The following is a 14349-nucleotide window of genomic DNA, read 5'->3' as shown; positions in this document are numbered from 1 at the left end:
AAACTCTTCTCTATGATATAATAATGGCAAATATATTACATGGCGTTATAATCTGTCAAAACTGAGGAGGTACATTAAGAGTGAACCCTAATGTAAAGTATGAACTTTGGGTGATACTGCTGTGTTCATGTAGGTTCATCAATTGTAACAAGTGTTAACACTCTGGTGGGGGATGGTGATAACGGAAGAGGCTATGCATGTGTGAGTGCAGGAGGTATATGGAAATCCTCTCTGCTTTCCATTCAACTTTACTGTGAATCTAAAATTGCTCTTGAAAGTAAAGTCCATTTAGAGACTTAAATATAAGGCATCACACTATAAAACTCCTAGAAGAGAACACAGGCAAAACATTCTCCAACACAATTTGTCCAGTGTTTTCTTAGGTCAGTTTCCCAAGGCAATAGAAATAAAAGCAAAAATAAATAATACCTAATCAAATGGACAAACTCTTGTATTGCAAGGGAAACCATAAATAAAATGAAAAGCCAATCTATAGAATGGGAGAAAACATTTGTAAATGATGTGACTGACAAGGAGTTAATTTCCAAAATATACAGAGTTCATATAGCACAATCAAAAACAAACAACCCAATCAAAAAATGGGTGGAGGAACTAAATAGACATTTCTCCAAAGAAGGCATACAGATGGTCAACAGGCACATGAAAAGATGCTCAACATTGTTACTTATTAGAGAAAGGCAGATCAAAACTGTTATGAGGTACCACCTCACACTACTCAGAATGACCATCATTATCCCATTAAAAATTAATTCTTACCCTGTAGTGTTGATAAAAATGTAAACTGGTACAGCCAGTATAGAAACCAGCATGAAGTTCCCTCATAAAGCTAAAAAGAGTTGTCATACGATCCTGCAATCCCACTCCTGGGCATATATATCCTGGGAAAACTCTAATTTGAAAATACACATGCACCCTAATGTTCACAGAAGCACTATTCACAGTAGCCAGACATGGAAGCAACCCAGCGTCCATCGACAGATGGATAAATAAAGATGATGTGGTATATCTATACCGTGGACTCTTAGCCCCCAAAAGAATGAAATAATGCCATTTGAAGCCACATGGGTAGACTTAGAGACCATCATACCAACGGAAACAAGGCAGAAAAGACAAAGCATGAAGTGGGCTGCCATGCTCTTGTCCAGAGGATCTTTGTGACCCCAGGATTGAACCCCGTCTCTTACATCTCCTGCATCGGCACGTGGGTTCTTTACTACTAGTAACATCTGGGAATCCCAAATTGTATATGCTAATGACAAAAAAAACAGTTAAAAGTTTATAATTTGGGGACTAACAGGCTCTTATTCAGAGACTTTAGATTTTATCAAGTTGATAGATGCTACTCTTGACTTCTGTTCTCTACTATTCTCTACATGAATTCTGAGAGGCAGATTACAAACAAACCCTGCACTCACCATGGCCTCTGCAGAGTTACATCTCTGGAGTGTTCTGCAAATTAATCTAAAATGTGAGTTATAATAATTTCCTTTCTCAAATCAAGTCAAGGAACAGCCTGGAGGAGGAAACTACCAACATGAGGAAGGTCATATGTTTAGACCTCTGCTGGGAAAGAGACCTGTGTAATTTTACTCGATTAAAACCACAGAACTGTTTAACTCTGTTCCTGTGTTAGGAAAGCCAGTAAAATAATCCAAGACCTTAAATGCTTGTATCACAGAGTTTGCACTGTCTTTTTTTTCTCAGAGGCAAATTTAACCCAGCTGTCTTTCCATGCAGCAAGGCTGTGCATGCATGCATGCATGCTTAGTCGCTCAGTTGTGTCCTTCTCTTTGCAACCCCATGGACTGTAGCCTGCCAGGCCCCTCTGTCCTTGGGGATTCTCCAGGCAAGAATATTGGAGTGGGTTGTCATTTCCTCCTCCAGGGGAACTCCTCAACCCAGGGATCAAACTCGCACATCTGCATCTTCTGCATTGGCAGGTGGAATCTTTACCACTGAGCCACCTGGGAAGCCCCAGAGCAAGGCCATGACCCCGTACAATAGCAGAAGAATGGCTGGAAAATGTGTGTGACACCATCATCTTCTTGCAAAAATTGCAAGAAGCTGCTACTCTACAGACTCATCTATTTTGCTTTAATCTCATTTACATGGAAACATATCTTTTTAGTTTTCATACTATCATACTGCAAATGAACATTAGTTTCTTGGTGAGTTTGTACATTTACTTGTCACACTTCAACAGTTTTCTTTTAATGTGATCTCAACGCATATCACAAAAGTCGGATTCTCACCTACTTGAATTTCCAGAAACCAGAATAAAAAATGAGGTCCTAGGAAGGGACGTGTAGCACTGGTTAGGGATTCACTCAACTGATTTTTACCCACCAGTGAATACCTGATCATTAGAAAATAAATTCATTTCAGAAATGTACAACATAAATAAAAACAGCACTGAGAAGACTCTTAGTATCTGTTCAATGCACTTATTTTTTAGTTGAGGAGTATAAAGCTCAGAGGGGAAAACTAGCTTGAAGTCATAAGCTAGTTATAGACAGTTATAGACAAAAGCTACTTATAGAGTCAGGCCTCTTAATTCAAAGCTCAATACGCTTTGCTCTCAACAATAGTACAATCAATCATTTAAGGTCTGTAGAGTAGGAACGTCAAATCTTATACATCTTTTGTACATGTTTATATTCACTGAGTGTTTATTTCTGCAGCCTGAGGTTACAAATACAATAATACCAAGCAGGTATACAAGGCTGATGTGTAAGAGCCTCGATACGCTCCTGAGGCTCCCACACTCTCAATACTCAGGTCATCTAACTCCATCTGCACTCTTGACTGTGCCCAGCCAGGACAGGACTCATGAAGAGAAAATTAATTTGTAAACTGCTGGTTTGCTAAAGTGAATCAAGCAAAAATTGGGAAATGCAGGTGGGTCTTGGTCTTTACACTAATACTCAATTTTGTTACACATATTGTTTCTTCATTCAGGCAGTATTTCCTGAGCACCTCTAAGGTTCCAGACATAGCAGAGACAAGAGTGAGCAAGACAGGCCTAGTCCCTGACCTTATGGGATTTACAATCAAATAGTACAAGCCAAAAATTAACAGATAAACAAATGACAAAATTATTTCAGTGCACCGTAAGTGCTATTGAAGAAGTTGAACTGGATGATTTTGGAAAGGTGGCCTTTTAAAAAAATATTTCATTTATTTATTAAAAAAAAATTTTTTTTGGCCATGTCACAGTTTGCAGGATCTTAGTTCCCTGACCAGGGATCAAACCCTCAGCAATGAAAATGTGGAATCGTAACCACTGGACCACCAGGGAATTCTCAAGAGGTGATCTTTTTGAAAAAGTAACATAGGATCTATCAGCTGCGTGATGAGAAGGAGTCAGCCATGTGAGAAGCAGGGAGAACAGTGTTCCAGGAAATGGGAAAAGCTAAGTAAGAGGTTCTGATGTGTGGACACATTTGGGGTTTGAAATATTTTTTCCCAAAAATAATGTAAAGAGGAACCAGTTGTTAGAAATGAATCTGTATTCTACACAATTTTATTATCTTATTATATACAGATGGGACAAACTTCTGCATTAGGAAAACACAGTGATTCTAAACCATGTATAATTTACTTATTTCCAAATGCATATAGAAAATAAGTCTCAGGTAAGTGCTTCAATATGACTTTGTTTACAAGAAAAAAAAAACAGTACAGTACTTTGACCAACTGGAATTCAGAACTGCATTCTGTTTAAATCTGAATGGGTTTACATATAAATTATCATCTGGGTACTTTGTCCAGCAGGTAAATTATCTTCTGGTTTACTTTGTCCAGTAGGAAAAAGCTCCAAAGGACTAAGGTTGAAATCACTCCCTACTGAATTACTACTACTCACTACAAATGACAAAATGTTCATTAAATTATGTGATACATTTTTTGGGGGGTATTAGTGCAATCTATATTCATAGCATGAGTGTCATATTTGTTGTATGTAGAAAGCGCATATAATGGTTAATAATTTGCCATTGGTTAATAATAGTACTGATATATAAATATAAACACGTGATGATCAATAATTTATTGGAAGATTAGGCAGTTTTATAAGGTAAAATATCTATGTAAATAAATATAAAGACCCTGGGCCACCTGAATTTGAAAGATATGGATCAAGCATCTGAATTCCAGTTTTGTGAGCAGCTACCCTCATACAGCCAAGCTTGGGCAAATTTCTAACCCTCTCTGAATATCTTGGCTCTCTCCAAAGTGTAGGTTAGAATAACTTCCTAGGTTTATGAGACAATGAAATAAGAATTTCTAAGGGTCTGGCACACACAATAAACTCAGTAAATTTTAGTGTTTGTCCCCCCCCACCCCATATATTTTCTCTAATAAAAATAGCATTAACAATACAAGAATTACGCTCATACAGATTCCTTCTGTCTCTTCTAATCAAAATATGATGGTATTTTTCACATGAGAGAAAAAGGTAGGACAAAGGAACCGCTGCTATGGCTCTTGACACATCAAACTGAATTAAGACCCGGTGTTTCTAATTGTTCTGCTGCCTGGAACCGTCCCATTTTGACTGTCTAGCTCCTCCACGGCTTCCACTGTACTGCCTTCATCTGAGACCCAGACACGTGCCCAAGCGCAGTAAATCACAGTTAATTGCATGTCTTAAATTAAAAGACAAAAATGATGCACAATTAATTGGAGGAAATTGTCATTTGGTGAGTGAGTCTCGCTCATTACACTCTGTGCACAGGACGCATGCCAAGTCTGTGTTCCAGGCAAGAAGACTCCGTCTGTGACACTGAGGTTCAACCTTTCTGCAGAGCACTCTGGTCAAACACTTTAAAACACTCAGCACTGCAGCTGGAGTACAGCCAGCTTGCTCTGCAAGGACATTCAACAGCGGGACGGCACATAACCGTGACGATTAGAAAGAACCAAAACGTTCGGCGATGGGGGACTGAGTAAAAGGCCGAGGTTGTGGCCATTAAGGGAAAATCTACATTGTAACAAATGGTTTTTTTCATATTGAATAAGATGAGAAAATGTCCATGACATATTCCTAAGTGAAAACTGCTTACAAAACAGTGTGGGTTTCTTCTTTTGAGGATTACATAATAAATGGAAGAAGAAAGAAAGAATGAGGAGAAACAGTGGGAAAATATACAATAAAAATGTTAACATTTGTAATCTCAGAGTAGTTCATAGTCTCTAGATTTTTCTCCTTTTCTAAAAAGTTTTCTAAGTTGTTTAAAATTACATTTCAATTTATTTCTGAATCTATTACAAAATGTTAGTTTTAAAGATTCGTAAGAATCCTTTAACATGAATTTACCCATTATAATAAAAAAGTCATCATAAAATTAAAAAATAATCCCTAGTAAGCACTTAGATACAATCCTATTATTCCCCTAGTTATACAGACAAAATAAAGTTAATAAAAAATGCATTCTATAAATACACAAGAAAACCATGTTCAGCAAAATTAAATGTTCAATACAATAAATTATGTAAACATATACCGTATACTATATATTAAGATAACAGAAGAAAATCACTATGAATTCTTCTTAGTTTAATACTAATATCAACAAACTAAAAAAATATGTTCATGGTGAACATAATGACCTTGAATTTGAGGAACTGCAAATCTTCTCTCCTCCACACCTCTTCTCTCATCATCATTTTCTACCCTGAACTGAAACACTTTACATCTAGCCACCTAGTATTATTCTGATGCTAAAACTTGACAACAAACAACTTTCTAGCTCACATACACACACACAGTTTCATAATTTTCACAAATAAGAAAAGAACAAAAAATGTCTTGCAATATATCACCAACGATGTTAACTTTTGTTTCAATTTTACAAGAAAAGAATATACAAAATGCAAGAATAGATTAATTCCAAACATACTGAACACTCTCCTAACCTTGAAATAAGCAATAAACATTTCCTGCTCTCTTTTATTTCTCGGGGGGGTTGGTGGAGTGAGAAAAGATAATCATATTCTGGAAAAGCCCGTATCTCAATCTCAGGCGTCCTTACGTCCCAAGGGTAATATTTCCATTCCACTCTTAATGGAACAAATTTCTAATCAGAATATGTATCCAAAAATAATTGAGGCAATGCAATGTCAACAGATCATGCTGCCATCAGCGCTCCTGATGCTGGGAATCAACTCTGCATGCCAATGTGACAGAGAGCGCGGGCAGCGCAGACACATCAGACCAACAAGCAGGACACAGCAGTTCTGTTCCCCTTTGGCGCTCAAGTCAGTGCTGGAGGACAGCTTCTAAGCTGGAAGAGGCCAATCTCCAAACCTTTCAGGGAGGGGTGACTTACTATGGGGCCAGGCCAGGACCTCCACTTTTAAACTGGCATCAGTGTCTTCCTTTAGAATTTTTGAAACAACAGTCATTTTTGGAAAGGTTAACAATGCCCTTAGATTTCTGACAACAAACACCACTGAATGTATTTTATGATGCTCTGAAACTGTCCAGAGGTTTAAAATTCAGGTTTGACAATAATTGTTGAAGCTGGATCAAGAGTAAGGGAGACCCCTTAAGGTATCCTACTTAAGAATGCGTTTGACATTTTCCTAATTAAAAAAAAAAAAGATTTCTTTCAAAGTATTTTATATTCAAAATTATACTGACTTCAACTTTGGAAATATATGAAATCTGATTTGTGCTTATTTAAGACTTTAATAAGCAATGTAGACTTTTAAAAAAAATCCATCAAGCATGATGTTGATCATAAAAAAAATTTCTTCACTCCTGAAAGAATGTTACCAGGATCTGTAACGACAGAAGACGGGCACCTAAACGAACGCAGTGCCGCCATATGCCTGGCATTCTCTCCGTGTGACAAAATAGACTGGTAATTAACTGCTTTCCTACCGAAATCTGCCAGCTTCAACTCCCCCGTGTCACTGATCAGAAGGTTCTGTGGTTTCAGGTCTCTGTGCAAAATATAGCGCTGGTGGATGTAGGACAGCCCTCGCAGCAACTGAAATAAAAACAGCTGGAAAAACAGGGAGAGAAAAGTTAAAATACGAACACAGTCCAATGCCACTTTCTACATACAGTCCGCCAAGTACTTGTATTTCTTGAAAATGGGTACCCATCACTAAATTTTCTATCAAACTATTGAAACAGAATTTGCATACATGTATGGAAATTCCTAATGCACAAACTAAATCTGAAAATTTTTAACAACCTATTATGTCAACCCAGAGTTCCTTAGCCAGAAAGATCTATAATCCAATCTTTGTTCTAGAAATTAAGCGAAATGTAAAGAACCATTTTCTAAATAATATTTGATTTCCTCAGGTCTGAACTGATGCTTGAGACAGAGAAAAAACCCTATTCAGAATGTTATAAAAGGAAGCAGAATTTTTTAGTGTAAATTTAATTAACATATATTTAATTCCATGGAAATGATATAAACATGGTATCCAGTGATTCACTCAATAACATGCTTTAAGGAATAGAAAGATAAGATGATTTCAAATAATTAAAACAGAAACAGTCACGGGGTCCAATTATTACTACACTGTAATTACACTGCTTCGGCACATATGGCCACAGAGATTAGGTTGTTGCCTAAAGACAGACGTGTACTTTTGCTAATTACAGAACAGACCCAACCTAAAGGGACAGGAATCACAGAAAACAGAGAAATCAAGAATTCAAGAGCAAGAGTTTCATAAGAAATACAATTAAGAAGCGCCTGATGGTCTTCTCTGTTTCCATTCATATTGGATCATAATAAATATTTCCATTTTTATAACAAAAAAGGTGATCCACTAGGCTTTCCAATACTCTGTTTATTAAAAAAAAAGGACTATCTTTAAACTATTTACTTGCCAAAATAATCCTAATTGACATAGTTTTTTAAAAAAAACAATCTCCTAAAACAAAACTAAAAACAAGTGGTTTTAAGTGCCATCAGTACTGTAGTCTATGTAATCAGCTAGTAACAAAATGCACTTTCTGGGAAATTTTAAAGGAATTAGCTGCCAAATACTGGTAGGATAGGGCTTCCCAGGTGGCAATAGGTGGCAAAGAACCCACTGCCAATGCAGGAGACATAAGAGAAACGGGTTTGGTCCGTGGTTCAGAAAGATTCCCTGAAGAAGGGAATGGCAACCCACTCTGGTATTCTTGCCAGGAGAAGCCCATGGACAGAGGAGCCTGGCTAACTACAGTCCATAGGGTCGCAAAGAGTCAGATATGATTGAAGCAATTTAGCGTGCATACTGGTAGGATAAGGATTCTAGAATCTTCACATAAAAAAGACTGGCAACTCCTCAAGGGCCATGGGAGCTAACATTTCAGAATATTTTCCAACTAACTAGGGGCTCTGAAAGCCAAGTAAAACGTTTAAAGGGGGGATACCTTGGAACACTTCACTTGCTAAGTCATGCCGACTCTCTGCCACCACATGGACTGTAGCACACCAGGCTTCCCTGTCCTACGCTAAGTCTCAGTGTTTGCCCCGATTCATGTCCATCGAGTGGGTGATGCCATCCAACCATCTCATCCTCTGTCGTCCCCTTCTACTCCTGCCCTCAATCCTTCCCAGCATGAAAGACAGTAGATACGTTCATTTCAAAATCTTTGTATATGATAATAAGCTATGGTGTCGGGAAGGCCTAGATTCATTATTTCCAGAATCTAAGCACCAGAAACTAAACACCTGTTCTGTGTTAGGCTGGATTAAATCACTGGCTCAAGAATCTCAGGAAGTAAACTTCTCCTGGACTCCTCCTTTCAGTCCTTCCTGTGTAGCAGATGGAAAGACTTAACGCCATCAGCAGCAGCTTCCAGCCTCATTCCTCACTTCTAAAACCCCCTGCATCTCGAAGCGGAAAAGCTTACAATTTCAAAGAAAATCCAAATCCCTTCAGTTCAGAAGGGAAAAAGGATGAGCAAATAAAGCCACTTTGCATTTTCAAAAGCTTTTCATCAGTCACATAGGCAGATCACAAAACAAATAAACTGAATTTCAAAAATAAACTGATTTTGAAAGTCTGCATTCTGCAAGGTGCTAGCTGGGACTTACCAGACTGTGATTATCTACCTAACCACAGCAACATATTTTAGTTGAACAAGCAAATGATACAAAGTGCCAGCTGCTATTCTACGCATCATAGAATATGAATTCTTTTGATCTCTGTAAAGAAATTTTTTAAAAAGATTTTTTGATGTGGACCATATTTTCTTTAAAGTCTTTATTGAATTTGTTACAACACTGCTTGTTTTATGCTTTGGTTTTTTTGACCCCAAGGCATGTGGGGTCTTCATTCCCTGACAAGTGATTGAATCTGTACTGTCTTGGAAGGCGAAGTATTAACCAGTGGACCACCAGGGTAGTCCCTGACCTCTGTAACAATTTTAATGGTGATGGTACCACTATTTCGGGCTTCCCTGGTGGCTCAGCTGGTAAAGACTCTGCCTGTAATGCAGGAGATGAAAGAAATGAGAATTCGATCCCTGGGTCGGGAAGATCTCCTGGAAAAGGAAATGGCAACCCACTCCAGTATTCTTGCCTGGAAAATCCCATGGACAGAGCAGTCTGGCAGGCTCCTATAGTCCATGGAGTCACAAGGAGTCAGACACAAATGATTGCACACATCTGTGCCCACACACACGCACACATCACATCCTATCTGTATCAGTGATGAGGAAACTGGAATCAGTTTAAGTGCCGGGACTCAAATCCAAGAAATTTGACTCCAAAATCTACTCCCTTAACCACTCTACTCTAGGAATCCTGGCCAGAACACAAATAGGCAGTGTCCACACAGAAGCTGCTTCCTCCAATCGGCAAGAAAAAGCACAGGCGTCTAATAGCATGGCCTTCGAGGCCACTGAGCTGAGCCCTGACTCCAGCTGGGTGCCCAGGCATTTCCGACCCCAAGCACACTCAAAGTATATTGCTGTTCAACCCTTTTCCCTCGTTCTTACGTCTTCTCTCACAGAAAAGCCTTGTCTCACTTTTGCCTGCTAATCTCCCTGTGTTTCTTAGGTCTCTCCTCAAACGCCACTCCTCCCTGGACCCCAGGCCTTCAGTCTCCCTGCAGGTCTGTGTGAGGTGTTCCTCCTCTGTGCTCCAGGGGCAGCTGCTACATCTGCCTATCACAGGATGGGATTCCCCTGTCTCCCCAGAATGTGTTGTTGTAGTTCAGTCACTCAGTCAGGTCCAACTCTTTGTGACCCCACGGACTGCAGCACGCCAGGCTTCTCTGTCCTTCACTATCTCCTAGAGTTTGCTCAAACTCATGTCCATTGAGCTGGTAATGCCATCTCATCCGCGGTTGTCCCCTTCTCCTCCTGTCCTCAATCTTTCCAAGCATCAGGGTCTTTTATAATGAATCAGCTCTTTGCATCAGGTGGCCACAGTATTGGAGTTTCAGCTTCAGCATCAGTCCTTCCAATGAATATTTATGGTTGATTTCCTTTAGGATGGATGGGTTGGATCTCCTTGCAGTCCAAGGGACTCTCAAGAGTCTTCTCCAACACCACAGTTCAAAAGCATCAATTCTTCAGTGCTCAGTCTTCTTTATGGTCCAGCTCTGACTTGCATACATGATTACTGGAAAAACCATAGCTTTGACTAGATGAACCTTTGTCGGCAAAGTGATGTCTGATTTTAATATGCTGTCTAGGTTCATCATAGCTTTTATTCCAAAGAGCAAGCGTCTTTTAATTTCAGACTGCCTCAACCATCTTCCTAATCTGCTCCCACAGCTGACACTCATTACTAAGTAATGTGATGACTGAACAGGATTTAGGGACATCTGGATGAAGCAGATAGAAAAAAGAACAGACTCCTGGAATGGGAGTTTCTAGAAGCTAAGAGTAGAAGTGGGAAGACCAAACAATCCCAAAGGGCTCTTCTTTTAACACCTTTACTAATTAGCAGAAATATATAATCCTCATGTTAATCCAGAAGCTATTCAAATAGGATAGCAGATTAAAGAGGATTAAGAAAATCAGTGTTAGGGAAAGATGCAACCACACACTCAACTACAGTTGTATACATGATGAACTAAGCTCCAAATAAGACAGACAGAGCCCAGAGCATCAAATGAGAGCCCCATACAAACTTTTAGATCTTTGAACAATGCACAAAGTTAAGTCAGAACAAATCCCCAGATAATACATTCCTTAAGGATTTACGAAGTGCCAACCATCTGCCAGGTGCTATCATGTAAGAGGGATGCAAAGATGAATAGGATGTAAGATGTAGTTCCTTGACTTGAGGAACTCACAGCCCACTGGATATGAGAGACACATAGACAGATTCATGTATCCATGCTAAGTGGCTTCAGTTGTTTCTGACCTGGGAGATTCTGTGGACTGTAGCCCTCCAGGCTCCTCTGTCCATGGGATTCTCCAGGGAAGAATACTGGAGTGGGTTGCCATGCCCTTCTCCAAGGGATCTTCCTGAGGCAGGGATTGAACCCATCATCTCCTGCACTGGCAGGTCAGTTCTTTACCACTAGCCCCACCTGGGAAGCACATAAGCAGATTAACTGCACTTAAAGAGGTCTGCTTAGCAGCAGCAGCAGCAGCACTATGACAGCTACACAAACGGAGTGTAACTGAAGGCCCACAGGAGGGAGGACACTTCATTACGCATAAAAGTTTAGTAGGAAAAGGAGCATTCATTAGATACACAAGATGAGACAATGTATTACATGACAAACCTCTTGCTTTTCTGAGGGAAAAAATTGAGGAAAGCAAGCAAGGAAATCACTAGGCAGATGAATTAATAAGAAGAAAAATTGTAATTAATGAAAAGAAGACAATATATGAAACTGTAAAATGATCAACATACCGTCATCATAATAATGGTGGTGAAGGGGCAATATAACTCACTAAAACCATTAGTAAGGGCTTGCCTGATAGCTCCGTTGGTAAAAAATCCGCCTGCAATGCAGGAGACCCTGGTTCGATTCCTGGGTCGGGAAGATCCCCTGGAAAAGGGAAAGGCTACCCACTCCAGTATTCTGGCCTGACAATATATGAAACTGTAAAACCATCAACACACCATCATAATAGTAATGGTGATGAAGGGACAATGTAATTCACTGAAACCATTAGTAAACTTGGAGCATTTTCTGTTAAACACCTTAAAATGTTATTTCTAAAACACCAAGTTTACTAATGGTTTCAGTGAATTATATTGTCCCTTCAAGGGACAAGGAAAGAGCAGTCATTCCGAGTTTAACAGAATGTGCCATAGAACATTGCTTGGGAATGTTTTGAGAACCCAAGTCTTAGGGATTTCTTTCTTTAGACATACAGGCAAGTATCTAACTGGCCCATGTAAATTTTTAAGAAAGCCAGTTCACTGGGTTGTTGTAGAAATCACCACATAACAAGCTAAGTTTGATCTCTGTGAAAACCAGAGGGTACTATGAGAACAAGAAGTACCACCAAAGGAGGGGCTGCATGCAGAGGAAGAGGAAACATCAGCTTTGTAGCTCCCTAATAAAACTTGGTGAATGTCGACGCGATCTCAGGTACTGAAAAAAAAAAAAACAAAAACGGAAGACAGACTCATAGTAATTGAAGGTTTACACTCATTTGAAGACTGTTCTGGGACTTCCTGCTAGTCTAGTAGCTAGAACTCAACAACTCCCAATACAGGGGGCCCGGGTTCAATCCCTGCTCAGGGAACTAGATCCCACGTGCACACAGGTATGCTTAGTCGCTCACTCGTGTCCAACTCATCGCAACCCTATGGACGGTAACCTGCCAGGCTCCTCTGTCTATGGGATTTCCCAGACAAGAATACTGGAGTGGGTTTCCGTTTCATCTTCCAGGGAATCCTGCCCACCCCAGGACTGAACCTGTGTCTCCCGAGTCTCCTACACTGCGGGAGGATTCTTTACCAGTGAGCCACTAGGAAGCCCTCTAGATCCCACATGCTGCAACTGAACAAACAAAAGCCCCAGTGTGCTGCAGCTAAAAGACCCCAAGTGCTGCAACTAAGACCCGGAGCGGCCAGAGATATAAGCAATAAATAAACTTGAAAAAAGACTAAGTAATTTTATGTGTCTTTCATAATCTCGTATTTTTTTGCTTTTCTTTTAAGCAAATGAGAAAACTAATGCTCTTAAAGCCCAAGAAACTTACTCAGTCAATCCAACCATCACACAACACTCGTGAACTTTCCACTACACCTCATTATCTTAACCAAGGATGATGCTTACTAAACACATGGATGAATACAGCTATACACCCAATATAATCAAAGTACTTTTATTAAGTGAACCCAAGTTTGTAAAAGTCTCAATTAATGTAGTATGTAATAAGCGTATGGTTCTTGAATGTCTATTTTTGCTATTTAAAATCCTCTTAGAAGTAAATACTATGGCAGCAGAAAGCTTTATATACTGAAGTTGATAAATTAACATATTTTTCCTTTCTATTTGCTTATTATCTACTGTAGTAACCATAAGGTCTTCCTAAGAATATTTTGTCCCCTTAGGGCATTTTTTTTAAAAATTTTTACAGCATTGTGTTGGTTTCTGCTGTACAACCGTGTGAATCAGCCGTAATTATACATATATCCCCTCCCTCTTGAGCCTCCCTCCCTTCCCCCCCCAACCCACCCCTCCCAGTCATCACAGAGGGCCATACTCAACTTTATGAAGGGAGAGGTCTTCAGATTCTTCAGTTGGATCACTGAAGAGTTATACTCCAGTTCAAATATGTTCACTTTTTGCAATAAGAACCCCAATGGGAAAATGCCTAAAACAGCAATGACGTGATGAACAAGGACATTTTGCCAGCAGGAGATCTATCTATAACCCTGCTATCTTGCCATCCCCAGCAGAAAGCAACTCATATCCTCGCGGCCATGGCAGATACTGCTTGGGAATATCCTTAATACTCCTTCTAGTCTCTTCTGAAACTCTTTGGACTTTGAGTAGATAAAAAAAACAATATCAAGATAAGGCTATCAGAATATTTAGAGCAAGTTGATTAAAAGCACACACATCATTGGACTCAGCACGTTATATCTGTTACTCAGAAGAATTATTGGCACTTGCAGTGAGCAACAAATTTTTTACCCCCCTCATCCCCCCTCAAAATCTAAGGATATCTGATTTTGATGCTCTTTGTCTCAATGTTTACAATCAGATTTATGAATGGTCTGAAAGGCATGCATTATTTAATGTATAAGGGTCCATTTAATATGAGACTCAGCACGGTGAACATTTGCAGATTTTCTAGGCAAGGGTTCACGATCTTCAAGGGATGTCCATCATCTCTTAGGGTTTATTGGAGCAACTAGCAATAGATGAAAGGCCTATGGATAA

The 14349-nt window shown here is 39.5% G+C and overlaps 1 protein-coding gene across 8 annotated transcripts in view; it reads right to left on the bottom strand.

Moving 5' to 3' along the window:
* CDK14 (cyclin dependent kinase 14) overlaps positions 1-14349 on the bottom strand; it is a 665059-nt gene that overhangs the window by 327274 nt on the left and 323436 nt on the right. For all 8 annotated transcript variants that reach the window (XM_070787460.1, XM_070787461.1, XM_070787457.1 and 5 more), the window contains one exon: positions 6908-7031. In XM_070787460.1, coding sequence (XP_070643561.1) covers positions 6908-7031 — 124 coding nt within the window. The remainder of the gene's footprint in view (positions 1-6907; positions 7032-14349) is intronic.

This window comes from Bos indicus, chromosome 4 (assembly GCF_029378745.1).
Source record: "Bos indicus isolate NIAB-ARS_2022 breed Sahiwal x Tharparkar chromosome 4, NIAB-ARS_B.indTharparkar_mat_pri_1.0, whole genome shotgun sequence".
In the NCBI taxonomy this organism is placed as follows: Eukaryota; Metazoa; Chordata; class Mammalia; order Artiodactyla; family Bovidae; genus Bos; species Bos indicus.
This window is presented reverse-complemented; position numbering and strand designations above follow the sequence as displayed.